This window comes from Amblyomma americanum, chromosome 8, assembly GCF_052857255.1.
Source record: "Amblyomma americanum isolate KBUSLIRL-KWMA chromosome 8, ASM5285725v1, whole genome shotgun sequence".
Lineage (NCBI taxonomy): Eukaryota > Metazoa > Arthropoda > Arachnida > Ixodida > Ixodidae > Amblyomma > Amblyomma americanum.
This window is the reverse complement of record NC_135504.1, coordinates 53,791,891-53,819,244: the sequence shown is the minus strand read 5'-3', so window position 1 is coordinate 53,819,244 and position 27,354 is coordinate 53,791,891. Positions and strand designations below refer to the sequence as shown.

The 27,354-nt window shown below is 45.7% G+C and overlaps 1 protein-coding gene across 1 annotated transcript in view; it reads right to left on the bottom strand.

Moving 5' to 3' along the window:
• The window catches only part of LOC144100331 (sodium-coupled monocarboxylate transporter 1-like), a 35,048-nt gene extending 9,373 nt beyond the window's left edge, over window positions 1–25,675 (bottom strand). Inside the window, exons 1-11 of the mRNA XM_077633308.1 lie at window positions 25,607–25,675; window positions 24,573–24,992; window positions 23,273–23,338; window positions 22,503–22,554; window positions 18,098–18,165; window positions 14,361–14,518; window positions 13,709–13,849; window positions 10,176–10,305; window positions 6,735–6,823; window positions 3,121–3,230; window positions 1,386–1,453 (exon numbers count right to left, since the gene is read on the bottom strand). Of these exons, the coding sequence (XP_077489434.1) occupies window positions 1,386–1,453; window positions 3,121–3,230; window positions 6,735–6,823; window positions 10,176–10,305; window positions 13,709–13,849; window positions 14,361–14,518; window positions 18,098–18,165; window positions 22,503–22,554; window positions 23,273–23,338; window positions 24,573–24,911 (1,221 nt within the window). The 5' untranslated portion in view covers window positions 24,912–24,992; window positions 25,607–25,675. The remainder of the gene's footprint in view (window positions 1–1,385; window positions 1,454–3,120; window positions 3,231–6,734; window positions 6,824–10,175; window positions 10,306–13,708; window positions 13,850–14,360; window positions 14,519–18,097; window positions 18,166–22,502; window positions 22,555–23,272; window positions 23,339–24,572; window positions 24,993–25,606) is intronic.
• Window positions 25,676–27,354: the final 1,679 nt, after the last annotated feature.

The following is a 27,354-nucleotide window of genomic DNA, read 5'->3' as shown; positions in this document are numbered from 1 at the left end:
AGACTATCTCACCACGATGAACTAGGCGAAGATCTACTTCTTAATATGCGCTGTCCATCGAAATGATTTTATCTCTGGAAAGAAATGGTTCTTTCTGTCTACCCTGTCTAGAAATTAAAGAGTGGTAAACATCTAGGGCTGCTCGAATTGTGTCGCTGATCTCTGGAATGCTCAAATCCAGGATCGGAGACCTCGATATTCATAAGGGGCGCTGGGTGTGCTTGAGGGCTCGAACCACGTTCGGGTCAGCAATTGAAGAAGCGAGCTATGGACAGTCTTCATGTCTTTCCGTTATGTACGAAGACTGTAGAAAATGCAGCTCTGCTTCGCGGGTCGTGTGATTCGTGGGGTCGAACGCGCGTGGAAAATTCACGTTTCGCGGAGCCTGTACAGGTGCCTCCAATATGTAAGGGAACAAAGTTTCAGGATCCTGTTAATCACTATTTCCTGGTTATGGCGTACTAGCAATTTTTTCATGTTTTGAAACTAGTTTTCCTGCTGCCTCAATATACTCAAAAGTATTTTGAAACTCTGGTATTGAGATAATAAAAATTTGTTTTTTTGGGCATATTGTCTGTTCCCTTTCGTACAGAAGGGTCCTGCACCAAGAGACAATTCATCCCCCGTCGGAGTGCCCGTGGTCTGGAATGTGCCAAAGGCACTTCTTGCATGTGCAATAGCTGGGGTACGTTGAAAGGAATATTGTACTGTCGGCATCGCCTTACATACATAATTACGCTTACTGAGTTCGATATTTGGAAGCAGATATCTGGGAGAACAGACGTGCTGCAAGAATTCGACAAGGTGGAGCAATCTGGAGATAAGACGACCCCTGAGTTTCGCCTATCAATATGTATGTTCACTGCCTCGACTAAAAAGTTTAATAAGGGCTTTTAGCTAATTAAACGAAGCCAATTATCCTCTCCGTGTCCAGGTGACTACATAACACGCATAAATAAAACAGCCTGGGTAAGACGTTTTCACGGGGTGGTTGGTTCTTAAGCGTCCCGAAGCATAGAGCGCGATCAAAGATGCACAAAAAAGAACAAATAAACGGCGCTTTAATTCATCTCGCCTACCTTGGTCCTTTTCTGCGTGTCTTCGATAGAGCTGAGTGCTTTGTGATGTTTCACTTGTTGATCATGATCATCAAATCCGTAGAGTCGAAATTAGAAATTCTTGAAACATATTGCTGCCCGCCCCTAATAAATACAAAGGGCTTCTCACGTCATGAAAATAACTGAACAAACTAACACTTTTTATCGTGCATTACAGTTCCATGTGGCTGGCATCTGTTGAAAGTGGGTCATGTGCCATTTTGACAGAGATAAAGTAAAATCAAGGCAGCAAGCGCTACATGATCGTGAGGCCTGTGCGGTACTTACCTTGCCCAAGGACCCCATGTATATGCAAAGGGTGCTGTAAATAGTCATCGCGGTTCCTAGGGCTAGAGCTGCTGGGACAGAAAAGAACGAAACGGAGGCAGTCTTATATCTGCACGGGTTTGCGTGTGCATTTTTGTGGGTGGCGAGGTTTTCTGCAAGTGCCCCTAAATAAACGTGAATGTAGCATAACTCTGCACCTGCGCCTATGCACTTCTCCGGGCTCCAAACGGGCTCCAAAGGCGTAGCATGAGTTTCCTGCAAACTTATGGGTGGGCAGAAGCCACGGAGGCTAACTGCTATATGCGGTAAGCAGCTATACATTTAGCACACTGCATACGGCTACCGCTACCGCTGACCGCGTAACTACCGCACCCTGCTCTACGCACTGCAGGCTCGCGCGCTTTTGACGGGAACGTGGCGCCATCTTTTGCCCTCAGGGCGATCCGTACATGCGCAGTGGCGGGCGGGAAGGGTGCTGGCAACACTGAAACGTTTAATTAGGCAGAATCGCGTAGAGAGCGCGAAGCTTCCGAGGAGCTTTAGCTTACCGAAACGTTCGGAGATCGAGAAACGGTAAAGAAAGCAGCAGGTAGGGACAAAACACCAATAAAGTTAACTACAGTAAGAAGCGTGTGGGACGGAGTGCCACAAGCTCGGTCGGTCGTTTAGTGAGCTTTCAGTGGCAACCGCGAAAGAAGTTCACACCAAATGTGATCTGTTTTGATGCATCCACGCATGTCCCTTCCACCGACGCTCTTTCTCTGCCAGATCGTGTACACCCCGGCTCTGACATCGAACAGCATCGACAAATCCCACGCAGCCTATATTATAGAGGAGTGTGAGTGCCGAGCACGCTAGCATTGAAAACGATATCGGCTGCGATAGAGTGAGTGAAAAATAACGAATTCCGGTGTACTCTTTACATAAGCGCTGGAACACGTTAGCTGCATAGCAGAGCGCGGTTCCTCTAACAATTGCCGCCCTGGCTTTTTCAGTAAAAACCTAAAGTCGGAGGCGAAACCAGTACATTGAATGGCACGCCCTGCATTTAACAACAACAACAACAACAACAACAACAAAAACAACAACAACAACAACAACAACAATTGGTTTTTGGGGAAATGAAATGGCGCAGTATCTGTCTCATATATCGTTGGACACCTTAACCGCGCCGTAAGGGAAGGGATAAAGGAGGGAGTGAAAGAAGAAAGGAAGAAAGAGGTGCCATAGTGGAGGGCTTCGGAATAATTTCGACCACCTGGGGATCTTTAACGTGCACTGACATCGCACAGCACACGGGCGCCTTAGCGTTTTGCCTCCATAAAAACGCAGCCGCCGCGGTCGGGTTCGAACCCGGGAACTCCGGATCAGAAGTCGAGCGCCCTAACCACTGAGCCACCGCGGCGGGTCCCTGCACTTAGCTCGCTAAACAACGTAACAAGGTAGTGGTAATTGAGCGCCACGTCATTGTAGGGTAAACATTACGAGCTGGTAGGTTTGTTTAAACGTCCCCGCAGAATTGAGGGCTGAGGACGAGTCAATATATTCATAAGAATGCCTGGTCCCGCTATGCTCTTCAGGGAGGTATCCTGGTCTCTTAATTCGTGCAGACTCTAAACAGTTTGCTTCCGTTTTATTCGCGGTACAATTCTACTGCCTGTAGATGTAGCTATGCATGCCAGAACATTTGATCAGAGATAGGTTTGCGAACATCTGGAAATACCGCTTCTCTCACCCGAGCCACGTGTAATCCACAACATGTGTTTTTCGGCGTTCTTCCAACGAGGAGCTATCACGTCCACATACAGAATGGCGGCTTGGGAATTGATTGCTGACGATGTTGTACTAGAAAACAATAAACGAACAGCATGTGTTGTTTATGGTGCACATCCAAGAACCGTCTTAAACGGCGTTCTGTTAAATGATGGAGCTTATCTAAAAAAATCTATGAATAAACGGGAGCAACTGCTAAAGCGCTTATTTGGGCTGATTGGTTGGTCGCCGTTAGGAGAATCTTGTCTAGCGCAAAAAGATATACAAAAAAGAAAAAAGTGGCCCATTAAAATCCTGGCCACAAAAGAAACTATTCTTTAGCAATGCTTTAAGTTGTGGATAAAAACAAAAATGTTTATGGTATGCGGACAAGGTTAGCGCCTAAAGTGACACTTCCCTTCGAGCTTGATTAAATTGCGGTGCTAGTTGACGAGGTTCGTGCTTGGCGCTGATGGCCGCCTCTAAGAAGGCTCGCACCACGGTGCGAAAAGTTTGTTGAGTAGCAATCTGAGCGGGGCCTGTTCCGGCACTGGTTGCTGGAAAACAGCACTTTTGGGCCCAGCGATCTGCAGCAGCATAGGAAGCTCTTGTGCTTCCGCTGAGGCTGAAGATATGAAGCAAGAAGGAAAGAGTGAGACGAAGAGAGGCGAGGAGGTTAGCAGCAGTGCTTCGCTTGGCTGTCTTGCTTCCAGGGGAAAGGAGAGAGGCTACATAGCGGAAATATATATGATGCCTGCAAGGACGTAATTGATCAGCGCAAATGGCAATATACAGGGTGACTTCTTTTAGCCATTACATATCTTTATCTCAAAAACATTGTGAGATACGTAGGCACGATCTGTTGAGCTGGATTGTAGAGCAAAGCGGACGTAGTTTATATCGTATATGTATCACAAATTAGAAAACTAATTAGCTTAAGTTAACTAAGATACTTTTTGATCTTTCATATGAAGGGGCAAGGTTATATTGCTGAAGTAATGACCGTCAACATCGAAGGTGAGCTCTGGTTAAAATTTTTCTTCATTGGCAAACTGGTTCGAAATATCGAACATCAAAAATGAGCATTTGAAAACTTGTGGAGTTGACTTGCCCGTCTAACTTAATCATAAAATGCCGCCGCAGCGCGTACTGTTGTCGCCGACATAAAGTTTAGTTTTCCTACATCATCAGACGCGCCAACTGCACCAGTATTTGACGCGTAAGAATTGTAAGCGGCGCCAATTTAATACTGAAATGCGAACAAGCCAACTCAACAGGCTCTAAAAGGGGTAATTTTGGTATTCGATATTTAAAGCGACAGTCACGATTACGAAAATTTAAAAATATGGCTCAGCTTGACCGCAAACAATTTAACAATATAACCTTGACCCCATAGATTAAAGATATGAAAGTTTTTTAAATTTTAGTCAATTATTCGTTTAAATATTTATCCACATTGGGTACATAATGTCTGCCTTGCTGTAAACTATAACTCAACATACCTTACGAACGCCCCTCTCAAGATTTTAAAATAAGAGTTCGTAAAGGTTCAGAAAATCACGTTGTACACTCTTGAATTTTTTAGAGGACGCTAACTTTGTGGGTCCCTGGTTGAAACACATTCCTTAAGTTAAGCGACTCAAGCGGAGCGATTGCACACAGACCAATGTTAGGCTAATTCCGCCTGTGCATAAACATAACCAGCGCCTAAGCACCTACTCCATGGACACACAGGTCATTGTTGCAGCACAGTTAGAATCTGTCGGGCTAGCATGGAGGCTCTAGGAATCGCGGTAACGCTTGTGTGGTGATCGATGTGGCAGCCGTCCAATTACTTTGTTATCCGTCAAATGCCGCGGATTAAGGTCTCTAGACCACAGCGCAGCGTCTATATTTATGTTCTAACCGCAGGATATAGACAACGTTGATGTTGATTGTTGCAGCACAGCCACAGGTGACACAAGTAGAACAATCAGAATGGCAATGAACAATGCGGTGTGCCGGCCACAAATGTATTCTTGATTGTATATTGTTGTTGATTGTCGGGCTTTTTGTCGTAGCGTTGGATTAGTTTGATGGGAATTTCCTACCGCTCAAAACGAGGTTCAAAGGCGACTCGCGACGCAGGGGTCACAGGCTCGATTCTCGTCTACTTATCCCAGTTTTCTTTCCAGCGCAACGAATTTACTTTGAACTTACTTTGAACTTACATGTCATAATCACGTTTGAGTCATGTTGCGGCCTTATAACAGCAATTATTGTTATATATTAATCACTCTTCGTTTCCACATCTCCCCTTGTGACGTCACGACCCTCATGACCAATCCGAATTCTTTCGGTGCGCCATTTACGGTGCCGGGTTCCGTGCTGAACGGGACCATTAACGCTGTCGCTTTAATATGACATTTTAAGACCAAGAACTGAACTCTCCCACTATTTTCTCCAGTCTTGACTACTATAACAAAAGGTGACCAGCCAAACCAACATACGCTTTAAGGTTAATGGAGCGTTCAAAGACAAAACCTAAACACGGCAGCATTTTTTCTGTCCTCGCGACTTGCAAAAAAGTATCGCTTGCGTGTCTATCGGCTCAAATAAGTACTATGTAGGCGGATTATAGAATTTACATCAATATCAGCATAGAATATTAGGCTGCATACTAAGCTGCTTTGTGAACACTACATTGCAGCACTATTGCAAATTCAGCTGGAAGCAGGCATGCACTCACTCATTCAGCGAAAAAGCAGGCGAAGGCTGCGCGACCCATCAGCGAGCGCGAAATGGGGCGCACGTGTGTGAGGCAGTTTTGCAACTGCAATTGCATGAAAAAAAACCTGACATAAAAAAACTGCTTAGTGACCTTGTGCATGAAGTCCTAAATTGAAGCTAGCAAAAACAAAAAAAAATGCAGCTTTGTGAACACATTTCTCTCCACTCGAAAGTTTTTGTTCTGCGAGCACAAAGTCTTACCCAGTACCAGTTGAATATCAGAGGGTATCGCGCATGCATGCTGCCTATTGAATGCTTTCGGGGTAGCCTCGTCGACATTTTCCAAAGCTGGCTCAGTTTCAGAGCAGAAGGCGTGCTACCTGGACTGAAGGCATACGAACTATTACTAGGCGGTCAGGGCAGCGACGCTGTTCATATTGTGCTAAGAATGACCGTATATTTCATACACTTCTTGGAACTGCAGTAGGATCGAATGATGGGAGCTTTGCCTTCACTGATATGGTAGCTGGACTGATTGGTGCTGATTTGTCAGGTTGGAAGAGCCCATTTCGAAGTTTCGAATACATTGTTCGGGGTTTTAATTGCTGTCGAGTACGACTACTGTGCAAATGCAGAAGCGAAAAGTGTGCTGAGCGTAGGCGGCTGATGCGGGAGACATTCGTGCCTGAAAGACAGGAAAAATATTAAGAAGCCATAGGAAAGACTCCTGAGATAGAGGGACTGCGAACGAAAAATATGGCAATGAAAATTGCACGAAGGCAGGTAGTCCTGCTCCTAAGCCATTCAAATTCTTTACTGCCATACATGGCCATAAATATCCCGTTTACATTAAGCCCACTGATATCGGCACAATATACTCATACTTACCTTGTTGCGGCGCAGACAACTCCGGCTAGAAAAAGTCCGGCGAATCCTGGCATGTGCACCAGGTATGTGTTGATGTAGTACGGCAAAATCTAAGAGTTTTCATAAAAGACGTAGAAGAATAAACAGCCATACAATGTAGATATTTTTACTTGAAGTCCCCAAATTTATGTGAAGTACAACATTACTCTCTTAGACTAGGGAAGAATAAGATAAATAAAACCGTTGGTGCCGAGTGTCGCCAATTCGTGGCATACTGTTCAAGCGCCGTGTGCTCATCACTACACGCAGCAAGTGCACAAAGTTTGACGTCAACGTAATTTCAACAGCCAGCCCCTCTTGTCAAAATGTTTCGCTTGTGTGAAGACAGAGGGAACGCGAATGTGCAATTTCCAGCCAGCGTCCAACAACTCCTCGTCTCTCTGTTTCTGAATAAGTCTACAAGAAATACAGGAGAGCATTTGTTGAACAAAAAGTCGCTTACTCTATCTCAGCTTTCAAGTTCATTCAAGACCTTTGGTTAGGTATTTCATACAACTCGGACTAGCTGCGAGGAATGGACCAAATGGTGATTGTTTTTATTCGTGACCCATAGATTTCTCAAATTTCAACGGTGCTCCCAAAATTTGAAGCTGGTTTTAGACTGCCGGTACAGCAACTAGCATAACGTGGTGTTAAAGATTTTTTTCTCCAAATTCCCCCATCGAAAATTCTTATATGATTTTATATGTGTCTCATGTGGATTGATATGCGATTGGTACGAGTTATATGGGTCACAAATTTGTCTCGCTCCAATTCATATGGGCAGCATGGGAGTTATATATGTTAAGAAGTGTGCGTCCTAGGAACCGATACATAATTCACACGTGGTCATGTGTGTCACAATGTGTCCCGAGTGAAGTCACATGGGCTGCATACAAGTTCACACCTGCCAGAAAAATTTCACTTGTGAATTCATATACGTGCCACACACAATTTCACACTCTTCACAAATGTGTCTTCAATAGACTTTAAATGTCATACCTAAACTGATACGCGACTAACGAGCACACACACGAGCTCAGATTTGTCTTGTATCGACTGCCATCTTCAAAACAGGTAGCGGCTCATGAGTTCCTCGTATAAAGCAACGTGTTTCGTGAAATGCATGCAAAAGAAGCTACGTGACAAGCCAATAACAACGCGTAGGATAAAAACACAGAGCGTGTTTCGCAGAGTATTCTTCGTGTTTCTCTGTTTTGCCCTCTTTCTTGCTCTAAATATCAGCTAGCCACACTGCCTCGTTAGGAGTTTACAGTGTGCTTAGGTAGACGTTTCGCTTGGAGATAAATTTGGCCTCACCTCTTTTGTTGAGTGGATTAAAGGTACGTAACGAATAACGCCTGGTATTTTCGTGGCAGAGCTCCAGATGTAGTAAAAAAATACGTGTGCAATGAGAACGCGACCTACGAAAGAGGTAGCACTGCGAAAATGATCATATACCAAGATGTCCCAATGGACATCCGGATTCACAACATCCTGAGAGCCTGCATGAAGCCTCGGTACACTCTGGGAACATTCGTCTAGTATGGCCGTAATGTGCATGTTTGAGCTAAATATGCCGAAAAAAAAAGCGTAAGTCTAGTCATACAAAAATAATGCAGTTAGTTCCCGTGGCATTCCTGGAGTAAAATGTTGCAAAATAAAAGCAGTCAAGGCGTAGCGGTTACTGTATTCAGTTGTAGATCCGCATGATGGTGGGTCGGGCCGTTATGATGCAGTTCTTCCCCCTTCGTTTATTTACTACCCTAGCCCACAGCCCAACTTTTCTCCACGACGTAATTTCATAAATTTGAGACATATATGACATATCTGCCTTATATATAGGGTGTTTCACCTAAGAATTTGCGCAATTTTTTAAAATAGAATTTTTTAGTCAGAAGAGCGCTTTTTCTGCATAGCATTGTCAGTGGTGTAGTAAATGACAAAACAGCGAAAACATGCTAACTAGCATGGTGGTCAACAAATATTAAATAGTTAACTTGTTAACTGTCGCAGTTAGGTTTCTTAATTACTGATGGTCGTGTAGCCCACCGCAAGTAACAGCTGTATCATTTTTTAGAAATTCGAAAATGCGGTTACCCTCGCCGCTGTGGGCCTACAAATTTTGGCTATTTCAACGAGTTACGTGCACTGTAAAGGGTGCTTTGCCTGCAAGCTTCTAGAAAGCGCATGTATTTTGGCGCGATGTAGCCAAAATCTGTTGGGCCAAAGCGCCGAGGGCAACGCCATTTTCGAAATTCTAACAACTGATAATGATATTACTTACGGTGGGCCTGTCAATAAGCAAGGAGCCGAACAGTGATAGTCAAAAAGTTAGCTATTCAATATTAGTTATCCAGTCTGCTAGTTATCATGTCTTAGCTACGTTCTGATGCGCCACACACCTGAAATTGGCATGCCGAAATAAGCGCTCTGCTACCTGAAAAAGCCTATTCTTTAAAATTGTGTAAAGTCTTAGGTGGAAAACCGTCTATATGAGCCACATACAAAACATATCTAGTAAGTACATATATACAACAGACGTATCACGCATCAAATTAGATTTTTTGATAGTGTTTAATTATTTGGGTAATAAAGCGATACGACAGCACGCTTATTTTAGAAATCTTCGTTGCCAAATGTGAAAAAGTGTAGTAACTGTTGAAAGAACACTTATGGTATGAAGGTGTGGCTTTGCAGTGTGCCAGCAGTTTTTAGCAGTTCGCACAAAATAATGGGGCAAGTGTCGCATAATATATGGTGGGTAGGACGAAATCAACTGGCTAGCGAAAAGAGCTCGAAGCCGCATCACAAAGCATACAGCGATGAGTATTTGGCTGAAAATGCGGCGTTCTGGTAACCCCGAATATATTCTCCCAAAACCTTCTCTTGGAACAACGTTAAGAGTAATCTGGTGAGCCGTTCTACGTTTCACACATGCACCTAAAACAGGGAAAAAAGCCAGCGGACTGGTGCGAAACATTGTCCTTGAACGTAACTTGTCGGCGTTCGTTTAGTTTCCAGCGTACACTACCGGCAATCCCTTACTAGGTTTTATTTAGACTTTCTGTCCACAGTCCATCAACGTTTGATAATAAAGTCCCTTCCTATAGACAATTGACTTTCCTTTAGACAATAAAAATTCTATAGACAGTCTATAGACAATCTATAGATTTGTGGCTTTACAGTTTGTGACAACTTTTGTCTGTAGTTAGTTCACAGAATATGAATAGACAAAAGGAAATTTCTATAGGAAAGCAACAGGCTTAACAAGTCTATAGAATGTGTATAGGTCATATTTACAGGACATATGACAACCCGTGTCATATTCAGCACGTTCAAGACTAACAAAGAGGTGCAAAGACCGCATTGCAATGCAGTACGAAATCACTACCTGAAGACATCAAGAAATGAAGAACTCACTTGATCAATGCTAATGATATCACCCGACAGCAGTGGGTCACAGCCCCGAAACCATACTGTCAGTGCGATGCCCATCGCTACGGGTGTAAAGTAAGTGAAAAGAGCGAGGAATGCGCTGGTAACGGCAGTGCTGCGCAAAAGAATACATACAGGCATATATTCACTTTGCGGTCATGACGCACCTTCTAGTTGAAAAGTTTTAAGGCCAACGATATTGTTTCTTTCGTATGAGCAGTCCAAGTTGTCCTGGTGAAAACAGTCCCCGTATCTCATCCTATGATCGTAAAAGAATGCAGTCCTCCGCAACGTTTTTATTTGCAGGAACCACACGCTGCAACTGTCAAGGCGTTGCCGTATTGCTCCATACCGACACCGACCATGGGCGCGTTAGCCTGGCGACGTTCGAGCAGCTGAGACGTGATTATAGCTAAGACAGATGAACTCCACTTGTGCACCAATAACGACTTCTTATTGCCTGAATTTTTTTTCATCGGGAATTCTTGCGGGAATATTTGCAATGTAATGTCGGCAGCTGCAGTGCTTTTACCTCTCTCGATGTCTTAGCGGTTATAGCTTTGGGCTGCTTACTGTAAGGGCGCGGGTGGTCGAAACCTGTACCGTGCGGCCGCGTTTCGATAAAAACGATATAACAAAATACATCTGGGTGCTTCCCGTTGCGTCCGTCGCGCGCCTGTCCGTGTCTAACGTCTCTTTTCTGTGTACGCGTCTTTTTATCCGCTGGCAACCCCCTTTTTTTCAGAATATCAGGACGTATGGTGCCGTATACCACTACGCCATACTATACCGTACCATACCATACCATACCGTACCATACCCAATTAATGAACAACACGCGTATTTGCACAGTCAGACAGACAGACAGACAGAGCAAAGCAGAGCAGGGCAGGGCAGGGGAGGGGAGGGGAGGGCAGGGCAGGGCAGGGGAGGGCAGGACAGGGGGATCAGGCAGGCAGGCAGGGCAGGGCAGGGCAGGGCAGGCCAGGCCAGGCCAGGCCAGGCCAGGCCAGGGCAGGGCAGGGCAGGCCAGGCCAGGCCAGGGCAGGCAGGCAGGGCAGGGCAGGGCAGGGCAGGGCAGGACAGGACAGGACAGGCCAGGGCAGGGCAGGGCAGGGCAGGGCAGGGCAGGCAGGCAGGCAGGCAGGGCAGGGCAGGGCAGGGCAGAGCAGGCCAGGACAGGCCAGGGCAGGGCAGGGCAGGCAGGCAGGCAGGCAGGCAGGAAGGCAGGCAGGGCAGGCAGGCAGGCAGGCAGGCAGGCAGGGCAGGGCAGGGTAGGACAGGCCAGGGCAGGGCAGGCAGGCAGGCAGGCAGGCAGGCAGGGCAGGACAGGACAGGCCAGGGCAGGGCAGGCAGGCAGGCAGGCAGGCAGGCAGGCAGGCAGGGCAGGCAGGCAGGCAGGCAGGCAGGCAGGCAGGCAGGGCAGGGCAGGGCAGGGCAGGGCAGGGCAGGACAGGCCAGGCCAGGCCAGGCCAGGACAGGCCAGGCCAGGGCAGGGCAGGGCAGGGCAGGCAGGCAGGCAGGCAGGGAGGCAGGACAGGACAGGACAGGACAGGCCAGGGCAGGGCAGGGCAGGGCAGGGCAGGCAGGCAGGCAGGCAGGCAGGGCAGGGCAGGGCAGGGCAGGGCAGGACAGGCCAGGGCAGGACAGGCCAGGCCAGGGCAGGGCAGGGCAGGGCAGGGCAGGGCAGGGCAGGGCAGGGCAGGGCAGGGCAGGCAGGCAGGCAGGGCAGGGCAAGACAGGGCAGGCAGGGCAGGCAGGCGCTCTTCTGACACATTTACGTGTTTTGCCAAGCAGGAGCGCCACGTATTGAAATGAACTGGTATGCGTCTAGGTAAGAACGATTACCTCCTCGCCAGTTTCGACAGAAGGCGCTACTAGAAAGTGGCCTCTCCCTATATCTCTCCAATTAACCCTGCCCTGTGGCAACCGCGGCCATCTTATCCCCGCAAACTCTTTAATCTGATCCGCCCACCTAGCTTTCTGCCACTCCCTACCCACTCTCCTTCGCTTCGAGTCCAGTCTGCTACACTTAAAGGCCATAGGTTATCTTGCGTTCGCATTTCATGCCCTGCCTGTGCCCAGTTCTTCCTTTTGATTTAGACTAGAATGTCATTAATCCATATTTGATACCCGACCCACCCTAACTTCTTCCTGTGTCTTAACTTTCCTCCTGTCAATTTCGTTCCATAGCTCGCTGCGCTGTCCTTAACTTATGCTGAACCCTTTTCTTCAGCCTCCACGTTTCTTCCCTGTAGGTGCGTACCGATAAGATGGAGCTGCTACATACTTTTCTCTAGAGGGATACTCATAAACTGCTATTCATGATCTGAGATAACCTGCCATATGCGCTCCACCCTATTCTCATTCTTCCAGTTATTTCACTCTCGTGATCCGCATCTGCGGTCACTACCTGCCCTACCTTGAAGAATTCTCTCGACATGTCCAAACTCGACGAATTCTCTTACCACTTTAAGCCGCCGCGTTAACGCAGTGGTTATGGCGCTCGGCTGCTGACCTGAAAACGCGAGTTCGACCTGGCCGCGGTGGTCGAATTTCGACGGAGGCAAAATACTAGAAGCCCGTGTACTGTGTGATGTCACTGCTCGTTAAAGAACCGCAGGCGGTCAAAATTTCCGGGGCCCTTAACAACGGCGTGCCTCATAGCCTGTGTCGCCTTGGGACGTTAAACCCACATAAACCACGAAAGAAGGCGAACGTTCTCCTGACTATTAGCGACTGGTTTAGTAGAAAGAGATATGCGCTGCATGCGTTGGCGTGGACAACGCTATGGAATAACCAGGGCACTAGAGCAATACGCGTTGGCGTTGACAACACTGCGGACGAAATGCGGTACTAAAGCATAGGCCGACGGCGTACGTTGGGCAAATTGCCAATGACGATGAAAAAGTTGGACAGCCATAACTGACTCCCTGGGTCAGTGGACACCGTTATCGCGTTTAAGGTACGTAGCGGTGCTCTTTGCCTGCGAAAAACTGTGCTTTCGCACAGTATTTCTTGCTCAGAAATGCTAATCCAGTAGCCATTTTTTTTCACATTTTATGGAACATTGGCCAAACGAAGGCCTGTCTTTGGAAAATAAAAAAAGAAGAGTTGGGCAGTCCTCGGCTTCCAGCTCAGAAAAAGTTTCCTCCCTGAGCTATACGCTTTTTGAAGTTTTTTTTTCATCGCTAGTGCACAGGCGTAAGATTAAAAAGTTTTATTATCTGGTCTAACTGTCGAACCTATAACACAATTCATGACTTTTTGCACTGAGCTTTCAACGTTTATCGTGCGGTAGGAGCGAACATTGACACCCGACAAGTACGTAGGCCACTTCAATAAAACTCTTGAAAAGATTTAGCGCTGGAAGCTTTTACAGGCAAACTTTCCAGGACTTAGCTTCACCATAGTCTGGTCACAAGGCGGCCACAGATTTAGCCACACGGAACCCTGATGAGGTCAGGGCTCCTCTTGTAAAACTGCAGAGTCCCTTTTCGAATGAAAGTGATACGTACCTCTTAGCTTCTTCAAGCGTTCGGCACGCCATGAGTCTCTGGGTAACAACTTGATCGAAGCCGAGTCGAAGAATCCCTGGTGCGACCGAGCCAAACAAGCAACCCCAGATGTTCTCGTCACTTGTCAAGTCAAAGCTGTAGCTGTTGGAAAGGTGCAATGAGAGACCTACTAAAACAAACTGTGCGTTTTAAGACTATGTACAATACGTGAGCATAGTCATAAATAGAAAAAAATTTGTTCTCATTATTATCTATCTTATTTATTATCGCGTTCAGGGAAGCGGCACTAGTAATTAATGCTCCAGGCAGGCACTGCTAGGAAAAGGTTACATGCTGAAATCCTACGTCCACACGCGCAGCCTCCAGAGTAAATACGGAGTTGTAGTGCTTCTTTTTCTTGTCCGGAATACTATTACCGCGCTATATTCGCTGTAATGCCTTCACTTTCAGCTCTGAGAGAAGTGCGTAACTGCAGGCACAAAAAAGTGCTAAGGCTCTAAATCCTTCAACAAATAAAGCTGCGACGAAGACTTCTCTGGCACTTCTGTCCCTGCTTTGCAGAGCATTAAAAGTAAGAACCAAGCCCGAAGGAAGCCGTGGCGATGCCAACTCGGCTCTAAAAACGAGGGGCACGTGGGAGCAGTCTACTTACTCTGCGATGTATTGTGCGACATTGAGGTCGTTAACTGGTTGAATGGTTGAGTTTGGTGACGAGGAGTCAATGATTATCTTTATAATCAGCGTTGCTGGAGCTACCAGAATGGTCACAAACTGCATGCAGTCAGCCCATACAACGCCTCGAAGTCCACCCTTTTTGAAAGAAGCGAGTGTAAAGTTCATTGAGCATTACACCTTCTTCCTCGAGGCAAAATGGCGCCACAGAGCACCGTGAACTAATACAGCACTGGCGTTTTAGGCACTTCGGCTCTCAACGCTCGAGTTCATAGCAGAGCAAGCTTTAAAAATGAACAAAAATCTCACACAGCGGTTATCTCTGTTTAACCCGAAATTCAACGACAGCTATACAGGTATACCCGCCGCGGTGTCTCAGCGGTTATGGCGCTCGTCTGATGAGCCCGGGTACTCAGGTTCGAACCCGACCGCGGCGGCAGCGTTTCGATGGAGGCAAAACGCAAAGCCACCCGCGTGCTGTGCAATATCAGTGCAGGTTTAAGATGCCCAGGTGTTCGAAATTTTTCCGGAGACGACCACTATGCGGCACCTCTTTTCTTCTTTCTTCTTTCACTCCCTCCTTTATGCCCTCTTTTAAGGCGCGGTTCAGGTGTCCGCCGATATCTGAGACGGTTACTGCGTCATTCGGGCAAGTTGGGAGACGGCAACTAAGGCACTGAATTGCGGTGCATAACCCACGGAATTCCAAGCAACCAGCGTGGCCCCCTGTGAAGCGGCGAATTAATGTAATTTTCTATGAGTGACATTAATCTCAGTTGGCATCATTTCTTGCGTCGTTGTCACTTGACTAAAGCTATTATGTATTTTGCAAATGTTTCCAGTGAGGATTCATCCCAGGAAGAGGTTCAGTTATAACCTTAGCTGCGGCGGACTGCTGTGCGCAATGCGCAAGCCTAAATCCAGATCCGCTTCCGTTCGGCACTGCTTGTTCCGTCTGCGGTCGCCTATAGTTCAAATGTCGCAGCAGTTGGGCTCGAAAAATCGCATTACCGATGAGGATTATAGTCGGTGAATTTTTTTTTTAATTCATCGCTTAAAACCGCCCCCAGCCCTCTCACCACTCTCAAGGCTGCCATAAACGTCAGTAGAGTGTGGAATGTATTTGACGGGCATGGTGAATTCCACTTGAAACATGGGAGCAATTTCACCGACTTCGTCGTCTGGGAAAACTTTCAAATCGAGCCACTTATCGCGGTAACATAAGTTTGCGCTCACTATTTTGGGGCAAGCTGCATCTATTGGCACTTCCCTTCATGCCCTCATTCTTTTGCATTCCTTAACGTTTTTTTTATAATTAAAATTTAACTAATTGTCCTAACCAGTTCTTTGTTGATCCTATAATTGATTCTATTGGGACACAAGTAAATTTGTCTAACGATTGATATCACGAGCGATGTACTGCCTTAAATATTTTTGCGCGTTTCAGCTTAATATCACTACTGAAAGCAGTTGTATGGTGCAATAACCTCATTTGATTTTTCATAGATATTTCATTCAGTTAGCATTAAACTGTCATACAAATTTCATTCATTTTGGTAAATATACGTTTGTCATTAAATGTCACACAGTACAACAGAAATAGTAAGATATTTGTATGACGAAGCTGGTAGGATGTTACTGAATCTTAATTATTTTCACCTAGGGTTTCATCATAAATTCAGTCTTTAGTGCGAATTATGTCAACCACGTACTCACAATTTCATTGTTCAACATGCGAGCAAGGTTTCGCCTTCTGGTCGGCTCCGGCTTTTGAATAAATGAACGCACATACTAGCAAGGCAACACTGGAGCATTTGAATGACTTCTCGATATTCCTTTGATTTACTGAGCGGCACAATGACGAGGAAAAATCGCGTTATCGCTTTTGAAGATCTTAGATCTAAAATGGTGGAATGCTTTTAACCGGAGTTCTCGTCATTTACAGCCTATTTGACGCAGCGAAACAGGCAGAGGTGTTGCAGCTTTGGCTCGTGGCAGCTACGAGTACAACGGATGATAAACTGTTGCCCACCACGTTTATCGCGAAAAATGAATAATGCTTCTAGATATGAAAATTCACTGGACGTTCACTTACAGCACAGACACTGCCCTTTTATCAACCAGAAGCCATTTGCACGGACTAATGGCCAATGTTGCAGCGAGTAGATGTATGGCGCAGCTGGCCCCAAAGGCTCCAAGGTAGCCGAATATACATACCTTACATACACTTTAGCTCTTGAATTTATTGATTGTAGGCTAGACGTTTGCCTCGCTGGTACAACCACAGCGGCGCGGGTTCAAGGTGGTGCTTTTTGTGCAAAAGATCTTCTTCAGGTGGTCAAACCGCCTCACCGGTTTGTGTGATGCTTGACCTTGATAAAGACCTTGGGCAAACCGTACATAACTAAATAAATGAATAAAATATTCTCGATTCTGAGATTCGAAGACGCGGCGGCGCGAACAGATCAGCTTTGCTGGCCACTACAAGTGAGCACTAGGCTGCCGCCGCGACCGATGACGCCTCGTGATAAACTGTAACACACTCGCGCTATGCACTGCACATCGTATTCTTCATAAACGAATGCTGTTATGAAAGTAATGTTCGCGCTTTGAGCTATGTGGCGGTGATGACATGAAGATGTGCGTGGACAGCGTTGTGGTAGGGACAAGGCACTACAACAATACGCGTTGGTGTTGGCAACATCGCTGCAGAAATCCGGCACTGGAGCATAGGTGGCCGACGTACGTTTTGTAGACTGACATTGACCATGAAAAGTTTGGTGCCGCTCATAGCTGGCTGCCTGAGTCAGTGGACACCTAAATCGCGCTTTCAGGTACGTGGCGATGGTGTCTAGGTGCAAAAGATTGTGCTTCCTAGAATGGTTCAAGCTTAGCAATTCTAAACTGCCAGCCAATGTTTTTTTAGTAGCATTTCCAGGACTTTTCCCGGATGATTAGTCACAGTGAAAAAAGCGGAGGAGTACACGACCTTTGTCCCGATCACGTCATATGGAATAGCAAGGGACACGCGTGCAGGAAATCCGTTTAAATGTAATAAAAATAGTAGTCACTATGCTCGAGCTGTTATGTTTACCTTCATAGGTACAGGAAAGATATATTTCGCGAAAAAATAAAGCAAACTGAGAGTGATTTTGTGAGAAAAACAATGCGTAAGAATACACAACAGAACGACAAAAATACATATGCATTGCGAAAATAGGTAATATAATGTTGAAAACAAATAAATAAAGTGGCCTTGTAGGCTGCTTGGGCGGCGTCCGTTTTTACGCGCTCCCATCTATATCTCTAACGCGAGAGGCAGTAGTATTTGAAAAGAAATAAATCGGTCAACAACGCTTCCTAGCAATGCTCGTCACGAACTTTGAGACATCAGAGGCCACTAGGACAAAGCTGTTGTGCTCCTATTGCAGTACAAACAGACTGGGAGCTTTGTCTAGGACGCAGGATTTCCTATAGGATACATGAGTAACACTCCACCTTACTGAAGAATATCATGACTCAAAAAGACGCATTTAACAGTTAGTGCTTCAGTCACGTGCGAAGTCGTCGTGAATTTAAGGAACGTACGGTTCATGCCACCTCAGCAAGTAACGGCTATAAACGACAACATGATTAAAATGTGCACCAACTGCTGAGTTCACTCACTACGACCGCTGTAGAAGAATATTAGATCCAAACAAACACACGTTTCCTTACGAGCGCTGTGTAGATCGTTCCGGCCAAACCAACAGCAATGTTGCACCAGAGGAGGGGTACATGTAACACTGAAAGGAAAGATGTCTTGCTAGGAAAAAACATTTTATTTTCATACACACAAATGCAACACATCATAGTTGTTAGCTAACTGTCCAGTTACACTAACGCATACTGCCACACGCACGAATTAGTCAAATGCATTACTGAATCTCCCTTGTTAATCGGAAATCCAGCGCTAGTAGGCAGCGCTATGTAAGGCAGCTTTAGTCGCGTGGGCCCATGCAGCTGCTGCGCAGGAATTCAGGTGTACCGGGTGTTTCAGCGAATACTTTCAAAGTTTTTGAAAAATACGCTTTTCGGGGTAAAAACGTGGCTTTTGCGCCATTGCGTTACCAGTGTTGGCGGGCACCAGAAAACCTGTGAATCGACTAAGGTGATAAGCTTGTTAATGAATTTTTAATAATTAACATTTTAACTAGCGCAGTTAGAAACCTAGTGGCAAAAAGAGATTTCTAGTTGGTCGTTAGTAGTAGTCATATCAGTTTTTAGAATTTTGAAAACGCTATTACCCTTTGCGTTGTGGCTCGAAAAAAAAATTGCCTTTTTCGACTAGTTACGTGCACAGCAGTAGTTGCTTTGCCTGCATGCTTGCAAAAGCTCATGTATTTTCGCCCGATGCAGCCAGATTTTGTCGAGCTACAGTGGCGAGGGTAATCGTGTTTTGGAAATTGTAAAAACTGATATGGCTATTACTAACTACAGGTTACAAATCTCTGATTGCAACTCGGCGCCTAACTCTACTGTTAAAAGAGAGAGAGAATGAAAATGAAACGCAGGGAGGTTAACCATCTACTGTTAAAAAGTTAATTATATAAAGTTAGGTAACCAGCTTATTACATAAGACGATTCAACGGTTTTCTTGTGTTCGCTAACCACTGTAATACTATGTCGCAAAAGCCATTGTTACCTCAAAAAGCCTATTTTTGAAACTTTTGGAAAGGGTTCGCTGAAATACCCGGTGGATTGGCTAAAATTTACGTCGTAAGCTCATAATGCCTACACTGCAATTGGAATACATATCGTAATCCCGAAAAAAATTAACAGGGACACAGGACAGGAGAGACGGAGAAAAGCGCGACCATGTCTTTTCGTACATGCGTTCCTGTTTGCTCGCGCGTTTCAATATGTCTTCCATTTCGAGGAACGAAGGAGCACACCGGTAGGTGTCGCTTACAATGGTTTCGAAAAGCCGGCACCAAGGTCAATATACTATTCTACTTACATCACGTAATGAAATAAATCACCTGGTCTAGTAAGAGCCGTACAATTCCTTGACTTTTACAACACTTATCCGTCCTTTATCCCTTCCCTTACGGCGCGGTTCAGGTGTCCGCCGATATGTGAGACAGATACTGCGCCATTTACTTTCCCCAAAAACCAATTTAACTTATTTTCATTTAACTCTTTAGGGGCTGCATATTTGTATACCATGTGTTTCAGGAAAGCCTGCAACTAATTTTTTTAGATAGGCTCTTTAAGGCAAAGTAATAGGAGTGTTTGAGGACGTCAGGAAACGACTGAATCATGCTAACTATTATTTCGTTAACTAAAATTCTCATCGCTGACTTTTTAACATTGATGAGTGAAAAAAGTTGGCCGAATTGTTACTTATTCATTATTCACAACAGCGCGGAAACATACAGCGCTTGTGTTTTCTACTCTTCCCTTTTGTCCGTGCTTCCTCCGCTGTCGTGAATAATCAATTGACTTTTTAGCTATCACAGATAGGCGCCTGGTTTTAAGCAGACGTATTTAACTGACCTTTAGAAAAAACTAAAGCTGTTTTTAGAACTCCATGAATGCGCTCACCCTCATCACCATGGCTCAACAAATGTGGACCATTTCTCGCTCAATTCGAGAAGGCGTTCTGGCTGTCTGTGCGCAAAAATATTTGTCAAAAGGCGTCATTTAACGGAGCACATGCTACGTGATATTTTCTGACGCGCCATCGCTACATGCGCTTTTCTGCCTCTGGTCGCCGCTACTCCCTTCTCTTGCAGAGGCGAGGACGAGAAGGTCACTTGACACGGGAATCGCGGAGTGATGTTCACCTGTAGGCGTCGCTTTGCGGGCAAGAAGGACGCGCGACTTTTTAATTCTGAGAAAAATAGACAAATTTTTTAAGCCACAGCGGCGAAGGCGATTCCGTTTTCGAAGCCATAAGAACTGATGTGGCTATTACTAATGGTTAGCTATATATCTTTAATCGCAAACAGGTGCATATCTGCAATAGATAAAAGTTCACTACAGGAACTTAGTTAATCCGGTCGCTAATAAACATGATTCATCTGTTTTCTGATGTCCGCCTGTGCTAGTACCACATCGCCGAAGAAGGCAGTTTTAGAAATTTAGTAGTGGCCCTCACTAAAATCATCATCATCATCATCATCATCATCATCATCCTGACTACACCCACTGCAGGGAAAAGGCCTCCCCCATGTCTCTCCAATTAACCCTGCCCTTCGCCAGCCGCATCCACCCTATGTCTGCAAAGTTTATAATCTCGTCCGCCCACCTAACTTTCGGCCGTCCCATGGCACGCTTGCCTTCTCTTGGAATCCACTCCGTTACCCATAAGAACCAGCGCTTATCTTGTCTTTGCAGTACATGCACTGCCCAAGCCCATTTCTTCCTCCTTATTTCGACTAGGATGTCATTTACACGCGTTTGTTCCCTCACCCACTCTGCCCGCTTCCGGTGTCTTAACGTTACACCTATCATTTTCCTTTCCATGGCTCCCTGTGCTGTCCTTAACTTAAGCTGAACTTTTTTCGTTAGCCTTCACGCTTCTGCCCCGTAGGTGAGTTGGTAAACCGCCATTCATGATTAGAGAGAACCTGCCATATGCACTCAACCACATTCATATTTTTCTAGTTATTTCCCTCTCTTGATCAGGATAAGCCATCACTACCTGCTCTAAGTATGCATATTTGTTTACGACTTCGAGCCCCTCGCTACCAATTGTGAACTGCTGTTCTCTTGCTAGACTGTTCAAAATTACATTCGTTTTCTCATGTTAATTTTTAAACCCTTCCGATCTGCTCTGTCTGTGTAACTCATTGATCATCATTTGCAGTTCACCTCCTGAGTGACTCAGCCAGGCAATGTCATCAGTGAATCTCAGATTATTTGGGTATTCTCAATTTATTCTTATTTCCAACTATTCCCAATGCATGCCTCGGAATACCTCCTGTAAATAGATGGTGAATAGCACTGGCGAGATCGTGTCTCCTTGCCTGACGCCCTTCCTTATAGGAGTTTTATTGCTGAATTTATGGAGGACTATGGTATCTGTACAGTTCCTGTATATATCTTCCAGTATTTTGACATAAGGCTCATCTACACCCTGATTCCGCAATACTTGTATGACTGCTGAGATTTAAACTGGGTTGAATGCTTTCTCATAATCAATGAAGGCTATATACACCCGAGTTAAAACCAGAATTAACCTGGCCATTGGAATGCTACATTTCTTCTTTGAGGTTAATGCTTACTAGGCTATGCACACGCCGGCAAAGTGTAGCTTTCTTTCCGTTGACATTGAAACTCAATTCCGTTGCTTCGCTACGCAGTACGCATAGGCGTTACTACGGTATTAACGCGACAGCGTTAAGCAGCTCGTGTCGCAGAAAAGCCGGTGTCGTCGGCGTCGGTGTCTTTGGCCGTGAGCGAAAAATGGCGCATCTCGGTGGACACCTGAACCGCGCAGTAAGGCAAGAGATGTTAACGCGACAGCGTTAAGGATTGATTGATTGATGAATTGATCGATGGATTAATTGATTAATCGATCGATCGATTGATCGAGTGATTGATCACTCATTGATCGATTGACCGATGGATTGATCGATTTATTTATTTATTTATCGATTGATCGATCGATCGATTTTTACTTCCCTTACGGCGCGATGCGGGTGTCCAGCGAGAAATGTGAGACAGGCGTCATTTCCGTTCGTTAACACAATTTTTCATTTCATTTTCCTTCCCTTACGGCCCGGCTCGGGTGTCCGCCGAGATATGTGAGACAGGCATCCTTTCTTTAAATTCTCCAACGGGCCATGCGTCGCGCCGAACGGTCGATGGCGTTCCGTGTACTCCTCGGCAAAGCTGCGACACGCTGTCGCGTCTCACTCTTAACGACGAAGCTTAATCGTCCTCCAATATTTTAGTCGTGGGCGTGTGCCAGATAACAACAAGAAAGCAAACAGGTGATTAAGCACGTGGTTAACTAACTTCCAAGGAAACGGCACCGCATGGTTTCTGCACGTTCTGACCCTTTCATCTGCGCTTATCCCTTCTAACTGGCGCTACTAAAGTTATTTACCCTATTGAAAAAACCCCACTGTACCTGTTACAAGCATGACGGACGCTGCAAAGATGGAGATGGCGCCGACACTTTGCTGCAAAGAAAATTCAATGAGAAATATACGGCCAATATAATCGCAGCATGGTCGTGAGATAATTGAGATGACAGAGAAAAAGATGAGTTACAGGCCACAATATATTTAAGGGACAAACTTGAGTAATTTCTCAACATTGTTCCCTCCTTGGAATAGCACAAAGGCTCTTATCGCTGTGTATGCCTTCATAATTGCTATCCATGATAACACCGTGGTGCTGAGAAGAACAATAAAAATACATTTTGTATAGAGACCAACAGCATGCACTCCGTAATCAGCCGACACTACCGGCAGCACATCTAGAGTGTAGAGTTATTTTGTGTCAGTTTGTTGTGCTTCTCACCAGTGTGGTATTCCAAGAAAGGCGGCATTCTTGTTTTGCTATTTAAAAAAAGACGTTCTGGTTTGGTTTATAGTGTTTAAGGTCCCAAAGCGATTCAGGCTAGGAGGGACGCCGTAGTGGAGGGCTCCGGATAATTTCAACCAATCAGACGTTGTGATTTGTGCGTAGCGTTAACAGGACACGTTGGAAGCCTGTCACTTGCCATATTGCGACGAATGCTTTATTTTAATTGGCTATTTGCATGATACTTACACGAGTTAATGTGCGCTAGAAATGGCTACTAGTGCTTTTCTTGATAATTAATTATTAGGCGGAAAACATGTAGATGCGGGAAAAATGTGTAGTTGGGCAGCAAAACGTACAAATTTCACTCACCGTTACAAAAATGTAGATTGCGCACGCCGCCAATGAAATTGTGCTGTTAAATCGCAGTCGAAGGTACTGTTAAAAGAGTACGAAACATGCGCGCGTTTAGTTGCAGCGCAGAGTGGTGCAAAGCTGGCAGCAATTAACATGAAAAAACAATAAGTTTTGCTCAGGAGGTTTTTAAAACCATATTAAAGTGAATTCAGGTCTATGTAACTAAATATTGTTTTGGTTTTACACTTAAGGGAGAAACAAAACAAAGTAAACAACTAGCACGCGTTGATTTTGTGTGCTGCTAGTGTGCGCTGTTCACAGAAGCGGATGCATCTCTTGCGCTCCGTAGGATAATAGTGCACAGCAATTAGATCTAGGATTGTGATAAAGCGATAGTTGCGACATAATGTGGTTTCCTTCTGCTAATAAGAGTCAATAAAGGCCAAATGCTGCACCATGAGTACAAAAAACTAAAAAGCAAACACAGAAACAGTATCACTCTCATCCGTAGCAGACTTCAATATTATTGCGCGTGAATTCGCGACGTCCTGCTGCTTAAAAATACAAGATTCAACCAATGTGGCACGAAATAGAGATTCATGCGCTGAACTACATCTAACCCACAAAACTGCTTTACACGCAGAGAAACTGGGAAAGAAATCCGAGAGCCCAGGTATCGCATTGTACTGAGGAAATAGTTCGAACTTGCGCTGAGCTTGTAGCCTCTTTGGTCTCTAGCTACCGAGTACGTATGAGTGAAAAGAAAACAGTCGTACACTCGTGTCTATACCACTACACATGTACACATGTTGGATGCCTACATGAAATGGTGTTTTCGCGCCACAATCACCTCAGACGTCTTTTACTCTCTGATAGACCACAACTATTCAATTGCTATCATGGTAAGGGCGCAATAAGTTCTATATAGTGCGCTTTTATTCTGCGTGAAGTGGGCACGGCTTCCTAAAAAAAAGAACTAAAGTGCTGGTTCATAAGATTACTGTGATTAAAGAGAACACCAGCTTAATAAGCCTAATAGTTTTAATAGATTAGTAGGAGCTTAATACGTTTTGAAAAAGCTCGCTTTGTGAATAATGGCTAGTTCAATACGGATGGTGCAGTGCCCAACATTTTTTCGGCGCCTAAAAGCATTACTGTTCTATGAACTTGTAAGAGCGCCAAGGGTTAAAACGAGAGAAGCTGACCGCAGTGGCTGTTGCATCGTTCTGAACACGAGCAGTGTACCCCGGCAGCGTCTGGCAAACGTTGCATTTGCCGGACTAAAGTTCAAAGAGGGTGCATTCGGGAAACTCACCTCAAATATCGACGTTATGCCGAGTTTGTAGAGAACTGGCACAAAGATGTGTGTGGCCAACGGAAAGAACAACAGAGGTGCAATTGCACCCCAAAACATGTGCCAACCGTAGGCGTAGAAGTGGGCCGGCATGGCCACGAGTGCAGGGGAGGAGAAGAGAGAAGCCACCGTTGAGGCGGCGAGGGGAAGAATTCGAAGGGTTCGGCTCCCGAGGAACACATCGTTCGCCGTCCTGCCGGACCCGCCTCCCGACGCGGGTTTCCAAAAGGAGAAGTAAAGGCCGAGGGCAAAGTTCCCTGCAACCAGAACTCCGAAGACCACGTACTCCAGGACGCGCATCACTGCTCGGTCTTCCAACGTGGACTTCTGACACCGCTTATCAGCTCAGCATGCGCAGTCTGCCACGGGAGATGCGTCCACCTAAGCCAGCGAAATCAGCCTTCACAGGTGCACTCACTTTAGCTCCTGTTACTTTAATTCATTCATTTCCTTATTTTTTTATCACCACACACTGAAAAGGACCCAAGGGAAAAGCCGTTCAAGCACTCCCTGGGGTGTCCTTGATTCCCTTAGCAGGCAGTGATAGCAGCGAGAATCAGCACAACGTACTAAGACGTAACTACCTCCGTCACGTATTGAACAAAATACAGAACAAAAATAAAAACGTATTAGCCGAGACAAACAATCAACATAAAATACATAACACGCGGCATAGATCAAGCGAATAGCACAGAGCGCATGACACATAATGTTATTTCCTTTACTATCTGTAGTGAAAAGTGAAAAATTCAGCGAGTTACCAGTCCTATTTTACGTGCGTCGAAGGACGAGATTTAGTTAAAAGAATGATACGTTAAACCTCAAATAAATGTGCCTCAAGGTTAGCACCGAATAAAGAACCTGCTCAAGAGAGGATATCTAAGCGTATACCGGGTTCTATCCACATAAACTACATGCTCTCAAACAAACCTCCTTAAGCAATTCAGGATACGATCAACTAACTGCTCGTGAAGCGTGCAAATTCAACGACTTACGCACGCAGCTTGGTTGTCCTGGATAATTGTGGGAAATTGGCGTGCTGACGTGCCTGTTGTTGAGCTTCGCGCTGCGCCAACAGCTAGCCATCAAATGGTATGACATCCGGTGGCACGTTTTTCATGCGCAAACTTCACACAAAGGATTACGTGGCTTTTGTGCTATTTTTTCTTTCGATTGTGGGCAGGAGTTCCATAGAAAAGCCAGGGAGATGAAGCGTTGAAAACAAAAAGCAAGAACTGCTTCCGCCCGTAAGCAGCTGGTCGAAACAACGTGCGCCTCATACATCGAAGAGAGTGTGCGAAGTAGGAGACCTCATTTCACCTCGGATCCGATTGCCAGCCCACGGTGCAACAGGATATAATTTCCACACACACCCGTTGCAAGAGAAAGCAAGTGAACCGCAAACGTGGGTAGTTTTCCCCCCATCAGCCTGTTTGCGACGGGTGGGGTGATTAACCTTTTTCTTGCAAACCTTCTAAAAGGAGAACATATGACGCATAATTTTTTATTTCTCTTAAAAATGCATCCTTCGGAATTTTTCTTCTCGCACTTTTAATTTCGCACATTTTATTTTGGACCTCGTGACCACCGACTGTCTGGGAAGCCCTTTAGTCAGAAAAAAACAAATGTTGAGATGCACAAAAGCAGAACGAAAAGAATAAAGATATTTGATTTCTTGAAAGAAAAATAAAGAATGAAGCCGTGTCCTTCAGTAACAGTGAGTATTATGTGGGTGTTCCCTTATTTACAACTTTGGCGTTTGGCAGTAACAAACCTAAAAGACAGGCGATACACCTTAAAGCTTGCATTACTCTGGCTGGCGTAAAAGCCGCCCCATTCTGTCCGTCAAATCTATGGGCATAATTCTGCGGATGTTATCTTGCCAAGCTTTCGTGGGCTGTGTCTCAAGCGCACGAAAGGTATGTTGGACCCGTCGCATGTCTTCGGGCTCTCACATCCTAGACCCGTCGCACGTCTTCGGGCTCTGACGTCTGGACTGCGTGCGACGTCTGACAGGCATTTCGGAGCATTTGGGGCGTTTGAAGACCACTCGTCCCACGCCATTACGGCGAAGATTGCACGAATAGAAAGGCGGGATGCATTGCGAGAGGTGGTCACGCATCCCCCCGCTCCACTACCTACCCATAGCACGCACCCGAAGGAGACCAAGGCGGCGGGTGGTCACGTGATCACGGAATGGGGTCAAGGAAGGATTAGCAGGAAAAACTTCATTCAAATGAGGGGGAGTTGTTCGAGCTTATGGGTCAGGTCCTCATTCCAGGGCTCTATTGGCTTGAGCTGCCCTACGGACCGTTTTGCATGAGGGCGCTCTGTTCCTGCAGGTTATCGCTTGTCAGCAGCGCCTCCCACCGCTCAAAAGACTGTTTTCTGTCTGCAGATGGTTTGGCCCCCCATCCCCAAGAAATGTGGAAGAGTGTGGGGCGGGCCTTGCACCACGGACAGGTGTCGGAGTATAATGTTGGGTGTGTGAGATGTAGTCTATGGAGGTTTGGAAAAGTGTTCATCTGTATAGGCCGCCAAGAGACGGCTCCTGGGGTGTCTAATTTCCTATAAGGTCACGGAGCTGTCGCCGTGGCAGTGGTGACTTAAAAGACGCGGGTTCGATCCCGGCCGCGCCCGTCACTTTTCGATGAAGTTTAAACGCCAGACGCCCGTGCACTGTACTATGTTAGAGCACGTTCAAGAACCCAATTATTCGGAGCCCTCCGCTACTACTTTTCTT